The 22284-nt window shown below is 40.0% G+C and overlaps 1 protein-coding gene across 2 annotated transcripts in view; it reads right to left on the reverse strand.

The window, feature by feature from the left end:
• Positions 1–10324, reverse strand: part of LOC148117606 (zinc finger protein 431-like) — a 59422-nt gene extending 49098 nt beyond the window's left edge. For both annotated transcript variants that reach the window (XM_087902470.1, XM_087902469.1), the window contains exons 1-2: positions 10183–10324; positions 8556–8660 (exon numbers count right to left, since the gene is read on the reverse strand). In XM_087902470.1, the coding sequence (XP_087758596.1) occupies positions 8556–8576 (21 nt within the window). In that variant the 5' untranslated portion in view covers positions 8577–8660; positions 10183–10324. The remainder of the gene's footprint in view (positions 1–8555; positions 8661–10182) is intronic.
• Between the last annotated feature and the right edge of the window lie 11960 nt (positions 10325–22284).

The following is a 22284-nucleotide window of genomic DNA, read 5'->3' on the forward strand; positions in this document are numbered from 1 at the left end:
CTTAAAACAATACAATTGACAAGTCTTTAAAAAGTCCATGACCATTGTCCCACAGCAAACTTTCTCTAATTTATAATCAAAAGGAATAGGTAAGGAACAGTTAAAAAGGACCCAAATTACATGATCAAATATTTGTACCTGATTTCAGTCCAGGAGCAAAAGTAGCAAGAGAAGTCTAAATAATAGTCCCTGAAGGGACCTGGTAAATTGATCATAGTTCTTGTTACAAAGAGATCAGAATTTTGGTTGTTAAACTCTTATTAGTATTTCTGTCTATTATGCCAAAAAAAAAAAAAACACATTTCAAAAACAACAGAATGGAGTCAGGGCAATTGGAAATGTCCATATGTCCTTTTCCATAGAAGACACATAGTTTTACCTGAAATTTTCTTTGGAAATGATTTGAAAGCTGAGAGGAATTCACCATGGTGATAGAATGAGATAGTGACAGGAAAGACATGAAATGAATGGGAAGTTTGTAAACTTTCTTCAAATTTAGTACCAGTGCATCAACTCTCCCTAGATTTTGTGTTTCATGCAGAAGTTTAAGAGAACACACTCATTCTAATTCACGCAAAATTACATCTGAAAACTCAGTCAGTTAAAACCATCCTCCTTTAATTCAGAATGAATTACTTAGAATAGCTAGTACAACATTGGGCCCATTTCTTTTGTGTGGTTATGCAAGTGTAAAGACAGTTTCTATTGTATGAAATCACACAATAAAATATTACCATATTTTCACACAAAAAAGAATATAAAGAAATGCAAGTTTGGCCAGGAAGTGGTGGTGCATGCTTTAAACTCCTGCACCTGGGAGGAAGAGACAGGCAGATCTCTGTGACTTTGAGAACAACCTGCTGTATGACTTGTGTACCAGCAGAATCAGATAAACACAGAGAAACCTTATCTTGAAAAACCCATTAAATACTTGTTTGCCAAAGAAGAGTGATGTACACCTTTAATTCCAATACTCAGGAGGCAGAGACAGGTGGATCTCTGTAGGATTGAGGCCAACCTGGTCTACAAGAGCTAGTTCCAGGCCAGACTCTAAAACTACCTGAAACCCTGTCTTGAAAAACCAAGAAGAAAAACAAAACAAACACAGAAAACAAAAAGACTTCAAAGGTACAGAAAAATCCCTGTCTTGAGAAACTGAAAAACAAACAAACAAGCAATAATTGAAGAAACTTAAAATCTGAAGTTTAAGAAATATACTCATGATCCATTGGACCCTGATTTCTACAAGTCCCACTCTGCCCCAAATCTCCAATTACACCCCTACAAACCCCTGCCAGAACCTCAATGGAACTCTGAAACACAGCCTGCTACTATACAGTGTACTATGCAGCACACTCTCTAGGCCCTCAATACCAGAAAACCCCAGGACCTCCCCTCAGATTCTCAAGCCTGCTAGCCTGTGAGTTTCCTGAAAGTAGGCTGCTCCACCATCCCCATCCCATCCATTGAACCTTGAAAGATACAAGTCCCACTCTACCCCAAGCTCTCCTATCTGTGCACACTCAACCTATGTAGAACTCTGAAGCACAGCCTGCTATTACACAAAAAGGACCAAGAGTTGAGTGGTGACCCACCCAGTAGGACAACCTCTCTAGGACCTCCATATTGGGGCAAAACCCTGGGCCCAAACACCACCTGCTTTATTTCTCTAGCCAGGCAACAGACAAGTTTCCTCTAGGTGTGCTGCTCAAACACCCCCACACCATCCATCAGATCCTGAAAGCTACAAGTCTCACTCCACTACCAAAGCCCCCCATCCTACCTCCCAGTCCCTTGCAACTTCAGAGGAACATTAAAACACAAGATGCAGCTTCACAAGGTGGCCCAAGAGAGGGACACTGAAGCACAGGCTGTTGTGCCAAGAACAGGTCTCAAAGACACAAACAACCACTTTAAGGATTGGACAAAGACGCTGCTGTCATCAATTGAAGGATGAGATGGGTAGGCACCAATGCAAGAATTCATCCAACAACATGGAAAGCAACATGGTAACACCAGAACCCAGTGGTCACACAATAGGAAGACTTGATCATCCTAATGCAGGAGAAGCAAAAAAAAAATGATTTTCAATGTAACTTTGTGAGAATGATGGAGTCTCCAATGTAACTATAGGAGGATGATGAAGGAAATAAAAATTTCCTTAAAGAAATAAAGAAAAAAAAAAGCAAAAAATTGGAAGACATCAATAAGTCTCTCAAAGAAACCAAGAAAAAACAATCAAACAGATGAAACAAACAGCTCAAGACTTGAAGACTGAAATAGAGACAATAAAGGAAACAAATGAAGAAAATTCTGTATATGGAAAATCTGGGTAAACAAATGGGAACTACAGAAGGAAGTGTAACCAACAGAATACAAGAGATAGAAGAGAGGATCTCAGGTGCTGAAGATACTATAGAGGAAATCAAATCAATGGTCAAAGAAAACAATAAATCCAACAAATTCTATACACAAAACATCCTGGAAATCTGTGACACCATGAAAAATATTAAAACCTAAGAATAATAGGGATAGAAGAAAGAGAAGAACACCAACTCAAAGGCACAGAAACTATATTCAACAACAAAAAAAAAACATAGTAAAAAATTTTCCCAACCCAAAGAAGAATATCCTTATGAAGGTACAAGAAGCTTATAGAACACCAAATAGACTGGAACAACAAAAATCCACTCAACATATAATGATCAAAATGCAAAACATAGAGAATGGAGAAAGAATATTAAGAGCTGCAAAAGATAATGGTCAAGTATAATATGAAAGCAGACCTGTCAGAATAACACCCGAATTCTCCATGGAAACCATGAAATCAAGAAGGCCCTGGAGAGATGTGCTGAAGACACTAAGAGACCACAGACACCAGACTCACCAAAGCTTTCAATCACCATCAATGGAGAAAACAAGATATTCCATGGCAAATCCAGATTTAAACAATACCAATCCTCAAATCCAGTCACACAGAAAGTACTAGAGAAAAAACTCCTACCCAAGGAAGCTAACTATAAATACAGACAACAGATAACCAGACATCCACAAACCCCAAAGATTGGAAACACACAAACACCACTACTGAAAATTAACAGGAACTAGCAATCACTCATTTACACCTCTTAATATCAATAGACTCAATTAACCTATAAAATGGCACAGACTAAGAAAATGGATACAAAAGCAGGATCCATTCTTTTACTTTATGAAAAAAACATGCCTAAATCTCAAAGACAAACATTGCCAAAGAGTAAAGCATTGGAAAAAGATTTTCCATTCAAATGGATCTAAGCAGCACACAAGTATAGGTATCATAATAGCGAACAAAATAGACTTCAAAGTAAAGCCGATCAGAATAGATGAAGAAGGACACATCATACTTATAACAGGAACAATCCATCAAGATGAAGGCTCAATCCTGAACATCTCTGCCACAAATATAAGAACAACAACACATGTAAAAGAAACATTACTAAAGCTTAAATTGCTTTACAAGAGTAGTAGGAGATCCCTGGATTCTGGTGATGTCATGTTGCCTTTCGGGTTGTTGGAGGAATTCTTGCATTGGCGCCTGCCCATCTCTTCCTTCAAATGCAGCCAGGAGAGTCTTGGTGTCTTGGTCCAACCATTGATGTGACTGACTCTGGGTGGATCTCCTCAGTGCAGGTCCAGGAACTGTTCCCCGGTTGGCCGGTCTGAAAGGTTGTCCTCAGCACAGGGACAGGACTCTTGGAGGTCTAAGGACCCCACGGACAAAAGGGTGAACTCCAGGGGGAGGGGAGAATTGTGCAGAGGCAAGAAGCCCCTGCAGCAAGAGCTGGAGGTGCAGTGCACTCCCCTCCTGGGCGGGTGCACAGTCACCCCTCTGGGTGGGTAGCCTCAGTGAAGGAGCAGGACCTGCTCCTGGGCCAAGAAGTTCACAGACAATAGGGCAAGCTTGGTGGGGGGGTGAGCAGTGGGAAGGGAAGGGTGGAACAGAGAAGACCCTGAAGAAGGAGCTTAAGGGGCCCAACTTGAATTTTGCATAAAAATGGATAGAAATAGAAAACGCTTTACTGAGTGAGGTAACCCAGACCCAAAGAGAGGAATATGATATGTATTCACTCTTAAGTGGATTCTAGCCATAATTAAAGGACATTGAGCCTGTAATTCTTGATCTTAGAGAAGCTAAATAAGAAAGTGAACCCAAAGAAAATTATACAGTTATCCTCCTGGATATTGAAGAACTTGAGCAAGGAAATCAGGACCACGAGGGCTGTGTCTACCCACTGTGACGGTGGGACTGATCTAATGGGAGCTCACCAAGGCCAGCTGGACTGGGACTGATGGAGCATGTGATCAAACTGGACACTGTGAATGTGGCTGGCAATGAAGGCTGACTGAGAAGCCAAGGACAATGGCACTGGGTTTTGATTCTACTGCATGGACTGACTTTGTGGGAGCCTGGTTTGTTTGGATGTTCACCTCTATAGACCTGGATGGAGGAGGGACCTTGGACTTCCCACAGGGCAGGGAAACCTGACTGCTGTTAGGACTAGAGAGGGAGGGGGAGGTGGAGACAGGAAGGGAAAAGGGAGGCAGGGAGGAGGTGGAAATTTTTAATAAAGAAAGAAAGAAGGAAAGAATAGTAGGAGAGTTCAACACCCCACTTTCCCCAGTGGGCAGGTCATCCAGACAGAAACTTAACAGAAAAATGAGACAACTAACAGATGTCTTGACTTAAATGGACTCAACAGACATCTACAGAACATTCCACCCAAACACAGAAGAATATACCTTCCTCTCAGTACCTCACGGAACCTTTTCTAACATGGACCACACACATGGTAAGAAAGCAAACCTCGACACAAAAAAGAATGGAATAACCCCCTGTGTCTTATCAGGTCACCATGGTTTAAAGTTAGGATTTAACAACACTAATCGCAGAAAGCCTAAAAACTCATGGAAATTGAACAGTGTTCTATTAAACCACCCCTAGGTCAAGGAAGAAATAAAGAAAGAAATTAAAGCCTTTGTAGAATTCAACAAAAATGATGGCACAGCATACCCAAATCTATGGGACACTATGAAAGCAGTGCTAGGATGAAAGTTCAGAGCACTAAGTGCCTACATAAAGAAAGAGGAGAAAACTCACACCAGTGACTTAACAGCACACCTGAAAGCTCTAGAACAAAAACAAGCTGACTCACCGAGGAGGAGTAGAGGATAGGAAATAATCAAACTGAGGGCTAAAGTCAATAAAATACCAAAATTAAATCAACACCAGATGAACAATTCAAATTAGCATAAAAACCTGCAACGAAAGAGAAGAAATCATCAAAAGCCTTCCAACCAGAAGAAGCCCATGACAAGACAGTTTCATTTCAAAATTCTGTCAGAACCAAGAACTAATAACTATACTCCTCAAAAGGTTCCACATAATAGAAACAGAAGTAAGATTGCCAGACTCCTTTTATGAAGCTAGTTACCCTTATACCAAACCACACAAAGATTCAACCAAGAAGGAGAATTCCAGACCCATCTCACTGATGAACATAGATGCAAAAATATTCAATAAAATATTAGCAAGTAAAACCCAAGAACACATCAAAAAAATCATCTACCATGATGAAGTCAGCTTCATCTCAGAGATACAAGGATGGTTCAACATACAAAAATCAATTAAGAATCTTTCCCTCTTAAAAATTCCTTCCCTGACATCCTTTAACAGTGAACAACAATATAGCAGTATAAGTCAAATTAACCCCTTTCTCGCAATCTTGCATTTTGGTCATCATGTTTCATCACAACAACAGAAACTCTAATTAAGACACCATGTTGGTTGATATGTATGAGTGACCTGCTCTTCTCTAAAGTTAAACAAAGAAAAGAGATTTGGGGGAAGGTTGGGACAGAGAGCAATGGTGGGAGGAAACACTGATGTCAAGATGAAAGAAGAATAAATAAAAGATAAATAAAAGAGAGGAATGAGGAAAACTGAGGGAAGATTGGATCAAGCAAAGATGAAAATTCAGCAGGGCAAATGAGAAATTCTGTGACTCTTTCTCTGGTACATGGGCTTCATTTTCAAAAGGCTTAGAAATTTCTATCCATGCTGATGCATTAATCTAATTGACATTTAACAATAAGAAATCAGGAGTCAGAGAGCAGGTTAAGAAACTGAAAGATCAGAAAAGCAGTTAACCAGCAAATAGTGACTACCATCTCTTCAGTTTCTCCATATTAGTAAAGTGCTAATATTCTCTTAGGCCTGCATTAGTAATCCTGACTCTTATCTGTCCAGAGTCCTCCAAACCTCTATGGTAATTTTTGGTCAAGTAGTTATTAACTATGCTGTGACTCTAAGCCTAAGCAAGCTTTATTATCAGAATATAATCAAACTATCACACATTTCCCTATTTGTCTAATTAAAAAGTGAAGGTTTTAACTAACATAGTAAAGCTATGTACACCAAATACAATAAATATATATAATATATACATTGAAGAATTATACTAACAATTTGCATTTGGTAAATTCAGAGAAAATGTTTGATCATCTATCCTATCTTAGTACGCCCAAGGTGTACATAAATTAATTTTTATCCTAACCTTACCAACCTTAAACAATCTTTTTATGTCACCTAGCCATATATACTTTATACATTTTATGTCATTTTTTTTCAATTTGTTAACATGCATAATTACAATTATCGAGTCCTTAGCTCCATCAGAGAACCCAGAAGGATATAATATTACCTGAGTAAACAGGAAATATAAAGCAAACAACATTTAAAATGAAGAAACAACACCACCCGTCTATTTAAAATAAATTTTTGCCAGGCTACAGTGGTGCATGCCATTAATCCCAGCACTTTCATAGCAGAGGCAGATATATCTCACTGAGTTTGAGGCCAGCCTGTTCTAGAAAGTGAGTTCCAGGAAAGTCAGAGGAACACAGAGGAATCTTTCTTTAAAAAAAAGAGAAAGAAAATGTCTTTTTGTTTCACCTTGAAAACACACCTAACATGATTATAAGGATGATTATAAAAAGTGACTGTTAAGACAATTTATTCTTTTAGATGGGGATATTTTATTTGGATGATGTGTTATTTTTTAGATATCTCAGTTGTTTAGTGGTTTTTAGATTCCTTAGTTCGATATTTTCATGCTTTTGTAAAGACAAAACTCTGCCTTAACCCTAACTTTTTGGAATTTTATTTTTGGAAATTATATTTAATCAAAAGGAAAACATCTGTTAGTCTTACAAATTAGTTAAGATTGAATGATAATGCTCTCTGATGAACTATTGTTTGAGATCTTTTTTTCTGAAACTAATCTTTAAGGATTTAAGTGGTCTCAATAACTTTCTTCCCCAACTTAATACATTTCTTGGTTTATATTCTGAATGCAATGTATCTTTAAAGCATACAGGTTGGTTTCATGTAGCAGGGATTTTTATTATCTAATGTTTACCCACACCTGTTGCTTCTTTTTTATTAGCATTTAAAAATTTAAAAGTTAATAATTTATTCTGTAATATATCTCTGCGGGCCTTAATTACCCCTTTCTGTTAACTGAGCATATATTTTAAGATGCCTGATGAAGTGTTAACTTAATTAATCTTTTCCAATCCCAAAACAACCTAAAAAATGATTTAAAATCTGCTTCCTGCTACATGGCATAAAGCAGAATATGTGGATTGTGCCCTATCTACCTGTCCAACCCAATGCACACCTGAGAAATCTCTGCACATCAGAAACTTTCTATGCCCTCTGGAACTAAGCTTCACTAGATCACACCATTGCAGCTAGTGGCAACACAATGTTAAAAGTACTCTACTCAACTATTGCTCTACCAGGTCCTATACAATGTGTAATCTTTATAACACAAACCTAAAATTGAAATGCAATATTCAGAACTTCTAGAAACTAAACCTTCAGTTTTCTAATCTCTCTTCCCACTGTACAATGAAAGCAGTGCCCAGGTGAATACTCTGGACAGAGATATAACCAGCATCATTTTCTTCCAGTCCAGGGTTGCAAAGTCTCCCCTTCCCCAGTATTTCCATACACAAAGAGGTTCAGAGAACAAGGGCAAGAGCCAACATGAACCACATGGACCAACATAACTACAGTCTAGCTCATGATACTTCCAAGTCCCAGCAGAAATGACATTTCAACAGACCTGCTCTGCACACACCCCCACTCATTACAGGAGAGCGTACAGTCTTCCTTACCACTCCCTACAGCAGAGACAGAAGAGAATCATGGAAAGAACTCACAAACTGTCTGCCACTAGTACTCTTGATTGCTAACACTTCCCAGAATCCCTCACTGACTAGGGCCACACAGCTGGGCCTCTCAATATTAGCAGCTCCTCTACAGGAGGATCAGAGATCAAATGACTCAGACAGCACAGTCCCTCCAGTTCTGCCCTCCCAGCCCAGCAGACTGGGCCCTAGTTTAGAAAATTTGTATTTAGTACACATTATTCCACTCTCCTAGAGCACATCTTCTTCCTCATCTAAAGCACAGGGTCCTCTGTGTGCACATTCTGTTACATACTTACTTTCCAGTGCAGCCATCCCATTGGCTCAGAGATGGGAAATCCTAAAGACACGGGTCACATTCATAAAGTAACTACTGTTATTGTGCAACTGTGGTTACTTTGTAGCTGTTGTTAAAGAAAAACAGACCAGGAATTACAATCCAGGCATATTAGGGCTTGGAGGCAGCAAAGAGAATGTAAATATGATATAGTTGTCTTTGCAAAAACTATTTTGAAAACTTGAGACAGACTTTATGGTTATGTACTCCAGAGACTAGAGATTTGTATTAGAGCACATTAAAAATTTCTCATGTATTTTCTTGAAAGATCAATGCCTTAATAGAGAAAAGTCTTGTTAAGTAGGGCCACAACATTTTACCCAGATCTTCTATTTCAGATGAGCTATTGTAAATATAGCAATTAAGTTTAAAGATAAGGTCAGTCCCTTTCCCAGATTCCTTTTTGGGCTGGTCTGTTTGACTACAAACAATGGTCAATCAGGACATAAATAGAGCATCTACAAATGACAACCTGATTCCACATAGCTAATCTCAACTATTGTTGAAGGGGGAAAGTTTTCACCCTCAGTCCAGCCTCTCCTTTTCTGCACTGTGTCTCCACCAGCTTCAATAAACGCTTCCTCCTATTGTGGTCTGAAGACAGAAGGAATGCTCCATATGCAAATCCTTTCCCTGCAACTGCATTGCATAGTCAACTATATAACTCAAATGCATAATTTTAAAACTGTGAGGTGGTACAATCACTTTTTAAAGGAAATTTGAAAATGTAATGTATAGGACTGCAAGGTCATTGCCCTGGATAGCAACAGACCATGGCCACCGGAGTCAACATAAGAGAATTTGTCTCAGAAACAATTTTTCTAACAGGATGGAAATGTGGCTGTTTTAGAATTAATAGGCCTTTCCATTGAGAAATCACTTCACGCACTTAGGGTGCCAACCTGTAATGCCTCCTTGAGAGGCTTGATAGAGGTTGTTCTTTGATATGGGGATGTGCCTGGTGTCTGGTTTTAAACCAGTGGTGACTTCTTTGTAATGGTTTGGAGCCAAATATCTGGACAAACCAGTTGAACAATGTGTACCCTAGCATCCTAAACTGATTAAAATACATTTATCTTTTGTGTGTTTTAGAGGCAGTCCTCCCTCAGCTAAATTCTACTTTGTGAGATTTAACTCTTTCCAAGGCATTGGCAATCCTTTGTATCAGCAATTCTACTCTTCTACGTTGCAGCTTAGAAGTGCAGTGCTACCCAACAGGTGAGATGCCTTGATAACATCCACATAGTTAAATATAAATGAAGATTATATGTAAAGTTAAATAAAAAGTGCTCAATATCGAGAAGATACTGGAGAAACTAGGCTTCTCCAACTTCGGCATATTGAAGTTGACAAGAAAGATGTTTGTACACACAGCACCCTACTCCCAATTCTCTAAGCGGATTAAGCCCAAAGCACAAAGTTATTCAGAGGCCTGTCCCTAGGTCTAGGAATTAACAAAACCGCATGGGACTTAACAATGCAGAGAATCTGGCAGCAGGTTCCCACACAGATCCCAGAAGGACACAATACTGTCTCCCGCACCTCACCCTCTGCTCCTCCCCATCTGGAGACAGCATTCCCCCGCTCACCATGTTGTGGTTTCTCAGCTCGCCAAAGCTCTCAGTTTATCATCTCCTGGCAGCAGCAACTTCACCACAACACAGGGAACCACCGGCGCCAGCTTCTCTGCAAAATCGAGACTGAATGCGGATGCCCGGAAGAGCCCTGTAGGACTTCTGACTGGCAGGTCACATGGAGGGCCTGATTGGCTAGTGCGGCCTGAGTGACAAAAACACCTCCCACATTGCAGAAGTGTGCTTAGCTTAAAGAGACAGCACAGAGGTTTCTGGCCATTCCATCCGCCTGAGTCAAAGACCTTTTCTTGATTGGCTGAGATATGCATTTCAATAGCACTTGCCCTTGGCTATAAAAGCAGACACCGCCAAAATCTTGCATTCCATAGGAACTTTCCCTTTTTCCTCCGGGACACACCGTGGCTAGCTGACTTGTACAGTGCACTGTGCTGTGCTACGTGGGTGCAGGGATTCCTTGCCCCACAGGGGAAAGAATGCCTAGAATATTAGCAGCTAAAGAGAATTTTGAGGTCACAAAAGGAAATGTTTATTCTGTGGCTTCATGCTGAGATCAGATAAACTAAAGATACTTTTTACATGGTTTTCACAGGGATTTCACACAACAGAAAAGAGAAAAGCAGGAGCCAGTTCTTAAACAAGATGATTTTCCCCCATCAGAAGGCTGGATGACCATTTTATTACTGAAATTTGAAGCAAACTCCAGGAAAATGAATAATAATAAAAAGAGTACTGTTCATGGAAATGTAAATACGTAGAGAATAATGGAGCTAGAAGGAATGTCTTCATGAGCACTATTGTTAACCAGCACATTTTCCTTCATGGTCTGGTGAATGAACTGCGGTGTTCAAGATTCTCTGCATGAACAGGACAGGTAGAATGAAGCTCAACAAGTACATAGAAAGTGGGCTTATTAGAATGTCTCACAAGCTGTGTTTCAGTTTGTTTAAAAAATTACTACTTATAAATGACAAGTGAAGAATCCAGTAAATTTCTTCTCAGATTTTCCCCAAAGATCAAGTGAAGAATCCAGTTGTTATTCATCCCACGAGGCTTGATGTCTCAGCTGGTTTTAAGTATTCACCAAAATTTTAAAGTAGTCTCTAGTACTAGTAAAGGAATGAGCTTGGTAGCCAGAGCAAGGTGACAAAAAGAGACTTTTCTACTTCAATATACTTTATATGTAAGTGCTGCTACCTGAAGGTGAGAAGGTTAAAGTTAGATCATAGACTTGTTTGATTCAGATTTTCTTGTTTTGGTGATTTCAAAACAGGATTTTTCTGTGTAGTTGTGGAACTCATTCTGTAGGCCAGACTGGTCTCAAACTCAGAAAATCCAAGCGCCTCTTGTTGTGCCCAGATTATGACCCCCAGAGAGAGACCACCAGAGAGGCCCAGACTGTAATAAGCAAGGTTTCATCAGCATAAGACAAACATGTTTGGAACTCATCTCTATCCCCCTTAGAACAAGGTTTAGAGAGGAGTTGAATCTCCTCTGTGGGGTAAGCTTTTAAAGACATAACTGCAAAGAGAATCTTTGAAGCTGCTTTGGTGCGGGAGAATTATCTGTATTCTGTCAATCATGTATTTTAATAAAACGCTGATTGGCCAGGCAGGAAGTATAGGTGGGTCAACCAGACAGGAAGTAGAGGCGGAGTAATGAAAATAGGATAAGGCTAGGGAGGAGAAAGGTTCCTGAGCCATTCCTGTGCAGACCACCAAAGAGGCAGCATGTAACATGCCCAGCTGAGAAAGGTATGGAGCCATTATGGCTAACATAGATGAGAATAATGGGTTAATATAAGTTATAAGAGTTAACAAGAAGCCTGACCTAATGAGCCAATCAGCTTTATAACTTATAGAGATCTCTGTGTGGTTTATTTTCCTTGGGGTATGCCAGCTCTGGGGTACCGGGCTGGACGGAAACCCCAACAAGCCGGCCCTCCATACTACACTGCTTTGGCATGGGTACAAGGACTTTTGTTCCCTCCCATTCTGTTAAGTCAGCTTGCTCCTTGTTCTTAGAGCAAGGCCACTGTTCATGAGTTAGGCCATCTTTAACAACCTATACCATGTGGCTGACTGGACTGAGCTAAGTGACCTTGTTCTTGGAATCTCCCAAGTGGGAGAGGGGAAGGCCACTGTCTTCCTGGGAAAACATTCTGCTAGGAAATTTCTTCTTGCCCCTTTGAAAATAAGGGGTGAGGGTTCCACATTCCCCACTCCTCTGGGTCCTAAGCTCAATAATGAGCTGGCTTTGCTAACTTTGGCCAAATTGTCTTTTACATTTACAGAGTCTTTTTTATGTTTTTTTGACAGCATTTTAACCAGGGATTTTTGGACGATGGATTCTTTTAACTGCTTCTAGTTGATTTTAAGGCGTCATGGTCAATAGTTAACAAAGGTGAAATGCTAGGCAAAAAGAGAAAATTTTGGGAACATTTAGTTTGTAGGCTTTGTTGAAGAGCCAGGCAGCATTGACATTGACTAGACTGGTCCACATCATTTTTAATAAGTCCATGGTCCACAGTCATTTGGAGCAGGTTATAGTCAGCAATTGATGCTTGTTTTTATCCACCAACCAAGGCAAAACCCATTGAGACAAATTTAAACTAGGAACAGAACTCAATACATTTGAAACTTTTAGGCCCATATTAAAATCCATATTATAGAAATAGCAAATAACAGATATCTATGAAACAGTAAAAATAGACTTATACCTTTGAGTCCTAGCAAAAACACAGAAAATTTTGAGCTTGTAACCCAAATAGTATGTAGTCATTGTTTTACTTTTTATGAACTTTTATGTCCTCAGATCTTTATATATAATGAGCTAACAGGCTGGCTGTAGCTTTGTGTATGGATCTGGATATCCATTTTGCTCTTAAATTGATATTATAGCTGGCCTAGCCATTAATACAATCAGAGATCTTAGAAGGATAAATAAACTATATTTAAGTACAGACAAAACAGAAAAATGACAGAGACCAGCCCATATACAGTCATACCCAGGTCTCCATAGCATTGGAAGCAGAAGTATCAGAACAGCAGGCTTTACCAGACCCATATGGTGATTGGTTTCTGTGGAAGAGGGACATGGAAAAGACTGACCTTATTTTGTCTAGGCAAAAGCAGTGCAATCAATTCTCCAAGGTCCAACTGTTTGTTCACAGTCTGGGCTGGGTCCTGGCAGCCATTGCTGCACCTGGGGTCATCTTTCCCCATGGTCAGTGTTGTTGTTATTCAGGTGGAGACATTGTGGTGTCCCATAGTCTTCTTTGGAGACCTTGGGTCACTGTTAGGATTTCAGAGTCTCTGTCTGATATAAGCTTTTTAAATTTTATTTTAAATGCCATTTTTTATAGATCTGAAGTATTTGGGCTGTTTAGGTATCTCTGATTAGACAGACTTTACTTTAAGAAACATATATAGGTGACTAAATAAGGCTTATCCCTGCATTTATATTAGTACTTTGAGGATGACTGATTATTGACTTGTATTTTTAACACACCAGAACTATATACCATATTTTTGTCAGACTGAACCTTTAAATTAATGATTTTAGCAAAGACAGTGAAGCTAAAATCTAAGTATTAACAATATGAAACAGTTTATAAGAATATATGTTTTAAAACCTAATTTATTGTAGTTGATGCTTTTGGTGACTCACTTGACATTGGTGTTTTTTTCTTGTAACTTTTTTTTGGGGAGTCTAGCCCCAGCTATTCCCAATGGTAACTGACATTCTTGAGAGTCAATAAAAAACAGCATTTAACAGTTTTTTTTTGTTAATGGGCCAATCAACTTTATTTTTTAATTTTAATTAAAAATTTCCACCTTCTCCCATTTTAATCCCCCTCCCCCCATACCCTTCCCCCCCCTTCAGTCCAAAGAGCAGACAGGCTTCCCTGCCCTGTGGGAAGTCCAAGGGCCTCCCCCCTCCATCCAGGTCTAGGAAGGCAAGCTTCCAAACAGACTAGGCAACCACAAAGCCAGTACATGCAGTAGAATCAAAATCCAATGCCATTGTCCTTGACTTCTCAGTCACTATCAGAGAGTCTGGTATGATCACATGCTCCATCAGTCCCAGTCCAGCTGGCCTTGCTGAGCTCCCATTAGATCAGTCCCACCGTCTCAGTGGGTGGACGCACCCCTTATGTCCTGACTTCCTTTTTATGTTCTCCCTCCTTCTGCTCCTCATTTGGACCTTGGGAGCTCAGTCCAGTGCTCCAATGTGGGTCTCTATCACTATCTCCAACCATCACCAGATGAAGGTTCTATGGTGATATGCAAGATATTCATCAATGTGGTTATAGGATAGGGCCAGTTCAGGTACCCTCTCCTCAGCAGCCCAAGGAACAAGCTGGGGACATCTCCTTGGAAACCTGAGAACCCCTCTAGAGTCAAGTCTCTTGCCAACCCTAAAATAGCTCCCTTAATTTAGATATATACTTCCCTGCTACCATATCCACCCTTCCTCCATCGCAACCCTCCTGTTCCACCAAGCTCTTCCCATCCCTTCTCCCCTTCTCACTTCTCTCTTCCCCATCTCCCCTTACCTCCACCTCACCCCCACTCCTAATCTCGAAATTTTTTCCTGGCAATCTTATCTACTTCCAATATCAAGGAGGATAAATATATGTTTTTCTTTGAGTTTACCTTCTTATTTAGCTTTTCTAGGATCACAAATTATAGGCTCAATGTCCTTTAAATTATTGCTAGAATCCACTTATGACTGGGTACATACCATATTCATATTTTTGGGTCTGGATTGTTTCACTCAGGAAAGTGTTTTCTATTTCCATCCATTTACATGCAAAATTCAAGATTTCATTGCTTTTTACCTCTGAGTAGTACTCTAATGCATATATATTCCATACTTTATCCATCCTTCAACTGAGGGACATCTAGGTTGCTTCTAGGTTTTGGCTATTACAAATAAAGCAGCTATGAACATAGTTGTACAAATGTTTTTATAGTATGATAGGGCACCTCTTGGGTATATTCCCAAGAGTGGTATTGCTGCATCCTGGGGTAGGTTGATCCCCAATTTCCTGAGAAACTGCCACACTGATTTCCGAAGTGGTTGCACAAGTTTGCATCCCCACCAACAATGGATGAGTGTTCCCCTTACTCCACATCCTCTCCAGCAAAGGCTACATTGGTGTTTTTGATTTTAGCCATTCTGACAGGGGTACGATCATATCTCAAAGTTGTTTTGATTTGCATTTCCCTGATAGCTAAGGAGGTTGGGCATGACTTTAAGTGTCTTTTGGCCATTCAAAGTTGTTCTGTTGAGAATTCTCTGTTCAGTTCAGTGCCGCATTTTTAAATGGGTTAATTAGCATTTTAAAGTCTAGTTTCTTAAGTTCTTTATATGTTTTGGAGAACAGACCTTTTTCTGTTGCTGGGTTGGTGAAGATCTTCTCCCAGTCAGTAGGTTGCCGATTTGTCTTAATGACAGTGTCCTTTGATTTACAGAAGCTTCTCAGTTTCAGGAGGTCCCATTTATTCATTGTTGCTCTTATTGTCAGTGTACAGGACTTATATATAGGGAGTTGTCTACTGTGTCTATGTGTTGTAGACTACTTTCCACTATCTCTTCTAACAGGTTCAGTGTGTCCAGATTAATATTGAGGTCTCTAATCCATTTGAGCTTCAGTTTTTTGCATGGTGATAGATATGGATCTATTTTCATTCATTTACAGGTTGACATCCAGTTATGCCAGAACCATTTGTTAAAGATGCTTTCTTTCTTCCATTGTATACTTTTCGCTCCTTTGTCAAAAATCAGGTGTTTGTAGGTTTGTGGATTAATATCTGGGTCTTCGATTTGATTTCATTGGTCAACATCTCTGCTTTTGTGCCAATACAAAGCTGTTTTCATTACTGTAGATCTGAAATAGTTTGAAGTCAGGGATGGTAATGCCTCCGGAAGTACTTTTATTGTATAGGATTGTTTTGGCTAGCCTGGGTTTTTTTGTTTTGCCATATAAACTTGATTATTGTTCTCAAGGTCTGTGAAGAATTTTCTTGGGATTTTGATGGGGATTGCATTGGATCTATAGATTGCTTTTGGTAGAATTGCCATTTTTACTATGTTGATCCTCCCAATCCAAGAGCATGGGAGATTCTTCCATTTTCTGGTATCCTCTTCAATTTCATTCTTCAAAGACTTAAAGTTCTTGTGAAATAGTTCTTTCACTTCTTTGGTTAGAGTTACCCCCAAGATACTTTATACTATTTGAGGCTATCATGAAAGGTAATGTTTCTCTGATTTCCCTCTCTGCTTCTTTGTTCTTTGTGTGAAAGAGGGCAACTGATTTTTTGGAGTTGATCTTCTATCCTGCCATATCACTAAAAGTCCTTATCAGCTGTAGGAGTTCTTTGGTAGAGTTTTTGGGGTCGCTTATGTACACTATCATATCATCTGCAAATAATGAAAGTTTGACTACTTACTTTCCAATTTGAATCCCCTTGATCTCCTTACACTGTCTTATTGCTATTGCTAGAACTTCAAACACTATATTGAAGAGATATGGAGAAAGTGGACAGTCTTGTCTTGTTCCTTATTTTAGTGGGATGGCTTAGAGTTTCTCTCCATTAAGTTTAATGTTAGCTGTCGGCTTGCTGTATATTGCTTTTATTATATTTAGGTATGATCCTTTATCCCCAGTCTCTCCAACACCTTTATCATAAAGGGATGTGGAATTTTGTCAAATGCTTTTTCAGCATCCAATGAAATGATCATATGGTTTTTTCTTTCAGTTTATTTATATGATGGATTACATTGATAGATTTGCATATGTTGAACCAGCCCTGCATCTCTGGGATGAAGCCTACTTGATCATAATGGATAATTTTTCTAATGTGTTCTTGGATTCGGTTTGCCAGAATTTTATTGAGAATTTTCGCCTCGATGCTCATGAGTGAGATTGGCCTGTAAATCTCTTTCTTGGTTGTATCTTTGTGTGGTTGAGGTATCAGAATAACTGTAGCTTCATAAAAGGAGTTTGGCAATGACTCTTCTGTTTCTATATTGTGGAATACATTAAGGAGTATAGGTATTAGCTCTTCCTGGAAGTTCTGTTAGAATTCTGCATTGAAACCATCTGGTCCTGGGCTTTTTTTGGTAGGGAGATTTTTGATAACAGCTTCTAATTCTTCGCAACTAACAGGTCTATTTCGATTGTTCACCTGGTCTTGGTTCAACTTTGGTATGTGGTGCTTATCTAAAAAAATGTCTGTTTCTTTTACATTTTCCAACTTTGTGGCATATATACTTTCGTAGTAAGATCTAATGATTCTCTGAATTTCCTCTGTGTCTGTGGTTATATCTCCCTTTTCATCTCTGATCTTATTAATTTGCATGTTCTCTCTCTGCCATTAGATTAATTTGGATAGGGGTTTGTCGATCTTGTTGATTTTCTCCAAGAACCAGCTTTTTGTTTCATTGATTCTTTGGATTGTTATCTGTGTTTCTATTTTGTTGATTTCAGCCCTCAGTTTGATTATTTCCAGTCTTCTACTCCTCCTGGGTGAATCCGCTTCTTTTTTTCTAGAGCTTTCAGGTGTGCTGTTAAGTCTCCAATGTGTGCTTTCTCCGTTTTCTTTAGGTGGGCACTTAGTGCTATGAACTTTCCTCTTAGCACTGCTTTCATAGTGTCCCATAGGTTTGAGTATGTTGTGTTTTTATTTTCTTTAAATTCAAGGAAGACTTTAATTTCTTTTTTTATTTCTTCCTTGACTGAGGGGTGATTTAGTAGTTGACTGTTCAACTTCCATGAGTTTGTTGGCTTCATGGGGGTAGCATTGTTGTTGAATTCTAACTTTAATTCATGATGATCTGACAAGACACAGGTGGTTACTAATATTTTTTTGTATCTGTAGAAGTTTGCTTTGTTACCGAGTATGTGGTCAAATTTCGAGAAGGTTCCATGGGCTGCAGAGAAGAAGGTATATTCTTTTTTATTTGGGTGGAGTGTTCTATAGATGTTTGTTAATCTGTCCACTTTGAACCTGAAAGAAGAGAAAGTGGGAAGTAGTCTACAAGATATAGGCACAGGAGACCTCTTCCTAAGTAGAACCCCAGTAGCACAGACAATAAGAAAAACAAAGAATAAATAGGACCTACTGAAACTGAGAAGCTTCTGTAAAGCAAAGGACACTGTCAGTAAGACAAAAAGGCTACCTTCTGACTGGGAGAAGATCTTCACCAACCCCTCATCAGACAAAGGTCTGATCTCCAAAATATACAAACAACTCAAGAAACTTGACACTAAAACTCTAATTAACCCAATTAAAAAATGGGGTACTGAACTGAACAGAGAATTCACAACAGATGAACTTCAAATGGCCAAAAGACACTTAAGGTCATGCTCAACCTCCTTAGCGATCAGGGAAATGCAAATCAAAACCACTTTGAGATACCATCTTACACCTGTCAGAATAGCTAAACTCAAAAACACCAATAATAGCCTATGCTGGAGAGGATGTGGAGGGAGGGGAACACTCATCCATTTTTGGTGGGAATGCAAACTTGTGCAGCCACTGTGGAAATCAGTATGGTGGTTTCTCAGGAAACTAGAAGTCCACCTCCCTCAGGACCCAGCAATTCCACTCTTGGGAATATACCCAAGAGATGCCCTATCATACTACAAAAGTATTTGTTCAACTATGTTCATAGCAGCACTATTTGTAATAGCCAGAACCTGGAAACAACCTAGGTGTCCCTCAATAGAAGAATGGTAAAAAAAAAGGTGTGGAACATATACACATTAGAGTTTTAGTCAGCGATAAAAAACAATGACATCTTGAATTTTGCATGCAAATGGATGGAAATAGAAAACGCTTTACTGAGTGAGGTAACCCAGACCCAAAAAGAGGAATATGGTATGTACTCACTCATAAGTGGATTCTCGCCATAGTTAAAGGTCTTTGAGCCTATAATTCGTGATCCTAGAGAAGCTAAATAAGAAGGTGAACCTGAAGAAAATCATATAGCTATCCTCCTGGATATTAGAAGTAGACAAGATTGTCAGGCAAACTTGGGTCCACGGAGGATGGGGGGTGGAAGTAAGGGGAGATGGTTAGGGAGAGGGGAGAGGGAGAGGATTGGGGATGGCTTGGGGGAATCGGAGGGGGGAGGGAGGAAGGATGGTTATGGAAGCAGGGAAGTTTATATCTCAACTAAGGAAGCCATTTTAGTGTTTGCATGAGACTTGATTCTGGAGGGGTTCCCAGGCCCAAGGGGAGGTCCCCAGATTGTTCCCTGGGCAGCAGATGAGAGGGTGCCTGAACTGGCCTTGGCCTGTAACCATACTGATGAATATTTTCCATGTCACCACAGATCCTTCATATAGCAAAAGATGAAGATAGAGACAGAGACACATATTGGAACAGTGGACTTAACTCCCTAGGTCCAAATGAGAAGCAGAGGGAGGGAGATCGTGAGCAAGGAAAGCAGAACCAGAGGGAACCTTCATCTGATGATGAATGGAGATAGAGACAGAGACCCACATTGGAGCACTGGACTGAGCCCCCAATGTTCAAATGAAGAGCAGAAGGAAGGAGAACATGAAAAAGGAAGTCAGTACCGCGAAGGGTGCTTTCACCCACTGATACAAGGGGACTGATCGAATGAGAGCTCACCAAGGCCAGCTGGACTGGGACTGAACGAGCATGTGATCAAACCAGATTCTCTGAATGTGGCTGACATGGGGGCTGACTGAGAAGCCATTGACAATGGCACTGGGTCTTGATTCGGCTGCATGGACTGGCTTTTTGGGATCCTGGTCTGTTTGGATGCTCACCTTCCTGGACCTGGAGGGAGGGGGGAGGAACTTGGATTTCCCAAAGTGCAGGAAACCCTGACTGCTCTTGGGAATGGTGAGGGAGGAGGAGAGGGAGTGGGGGGGGCGGGAGGGTATTGGGAGGAGGGGAGGAAGTAGAAATTCTTTAAATAAATAAATAAGGAAAAAATAAATTATAGCAGTGCTAAAATAGAGGATGAATTCATATCTCCTGAATTTCATTTTATTCCCATGAGTGAGGATATTGGACATCTCTTCATGTACTTATTGATAATTTTTGTCTTTGAATAAAATGTCCTAAATCCTTGTGTGAAAATTGTATTACCTATCTTTCTGCAAGATCTTTGCAAGTGGAAGACCTTGTCAGATGGATTCACTGAAAGCACCATTTTCCATCCTTTATATTGTTTTGAGCTGCCTTTTCACTTTTAAAGATGTCTTTGAATGTCCCTTGGCATCTTTCTTCCTAATATTATGAGGGATTGGTATTCTTTAATTGTTGGGTAAAATGACTAGAAAAGTCACTGGGCTTCTCCTTTTTCTATTGCCAAGTCACCCTTTTTATTGAGGATAAGTTAACCTGGTTTGCTCCAAACTGTTGTGAAACAACATGACCACAAAGTGCATGGGGGGAAACAGAACTTATTCCCAGTTTAGAGGCAGGAGAAGATGCAGAGGCCATGAGGGTTACCCTTCAGGGCTTGTTCAATCTGATTTCTTATAGCACCCAGGGTCACCAGACCAGCAATGGAAGCACTCACAATGGGCTGGGCCCTTCTGAGTCATTATTCAAAAAAATTCCCTACACAGTTGTTTACAGTTCATCTGATGCAGATGTTTTCTCAATTAGGTTTCTCTTCCCAGATAATTCTAGCTTAGGTCAAGTGGATGGACCAATAATCAGAACATAATTCTACTCAGAATTTCTATTTTCTCTGGGTGAATTTGAGTGTACAAAATGCTTGCATGCATGTGCATGAGTGTGATTGTGTGTATGTGTGAATGCTGATGTGTGTGCACAGCAAGTGTTACAGCTCCAGAGGTGAAGGTGTCATGACATGTCAGGAAGTCAGGCTATATTTCAAGGTGTTACAACTCTGGGGGGAGTATTCTAACTTTTTGGAAAGTCCAGATATACTTACAAGTGTTATAGCTATGGAGGTAAAGATATCTTAACTTCTCAGGAAGTCAGGCTATACCTCCAGGGTTTTTGTGTTTGTTTGTTTGTTTGTTTTTGGATTTTTGAGACAGGGTTTCTCTGTAGTTTTAGGTGCTTGTCCTGGTACTAGCTCTTGTAGACCAGGCTGGCCTCGAACTCACAGAGATCCGCCTGCCTCTGCCTCCGGAGAGCTGGGATTAAAGGCGTGTGCCACCACCGCCAGGCTTATACCTCCAGTTTTGAAAGTAATGTAACCTGGTTACATACAGTCATGAGAAAAAAAGGTATCCTGACTTGATGGGATGTCAGACTATACCTGAATCTGGGGTCTTGTATGGGATGGTCAATCACAAAATAAGGCAACCCTGCTCTTCTCTGAGAGAGAGCCATTAGAGCTGATTTCTTGTCTGCTTCTAAGGGAGATTCACAGCAGAAATATCCTTTTAATCTCAACTACTGCGAAAGTTGTTATTACTTCTGCTTCACTCTGCTAAGGAGAAACCCTGCAGAAATGAGCCAATCTGCTGTGTATAAAAAGAAGTTATTACTTTGACTATGCTACCCTATTGGAGTTTCCAAGAACAGACTCTGATGTGTGTCAGCAAAAGATCTTGACCCAAAATTCTTTCAAGATAAATTACAGAAGGAGGAATACAGGAAACTGGCTGGCTCAGCAAAAGTGGAGAAGGACAGTTCCCAACTGAACGTGAGCAGGGGCTTTTCTAGGGCTTCTTAGAAATGGAGTTTTCCAGGGAGAATTTCTATTTTTCTGGGTGAGTGTGAGTGTGTACAAAATGCTTGCACGCATGTGCATGAATGTGATTGTATGTATGTGTGAATGCTGACGTGTGTGCACTGCAAGTGTTACAGCTCCAGAGGGAAAGGTATCCTGACTTGTCAGGAAGTCAGGGTATACTTCAAAGTGTTACAAATCTGGCAAAGGAGTATCCTAACTTCTTAGGAAGTAAGGCTATACCTACAGTTCTGAAGCTAATGTAACCTGGTTACCTAAAGTCACGAGAAAAAAAGGTATCTTGACTTGATAGGATGTCATGCCATAGCTGAATCTGGGGTCCACTATGCGATAGTCACCCACAAAATAAGGCATCCCTGCTCTTCTCTGAGAGAG

This window comes from Myodes glareolus, chromosome 27 (genome assembly GCF_982192425.1).
Source record: "Myodes glareolus chromosome 27, mMyoGla1.1, whole genome shotgun sequence".
NCBI lineage: Eukaryota > Metazoa > Chordata > Mammalia > Rodentia > Cricetidae > Myodes > Myodes glareolus.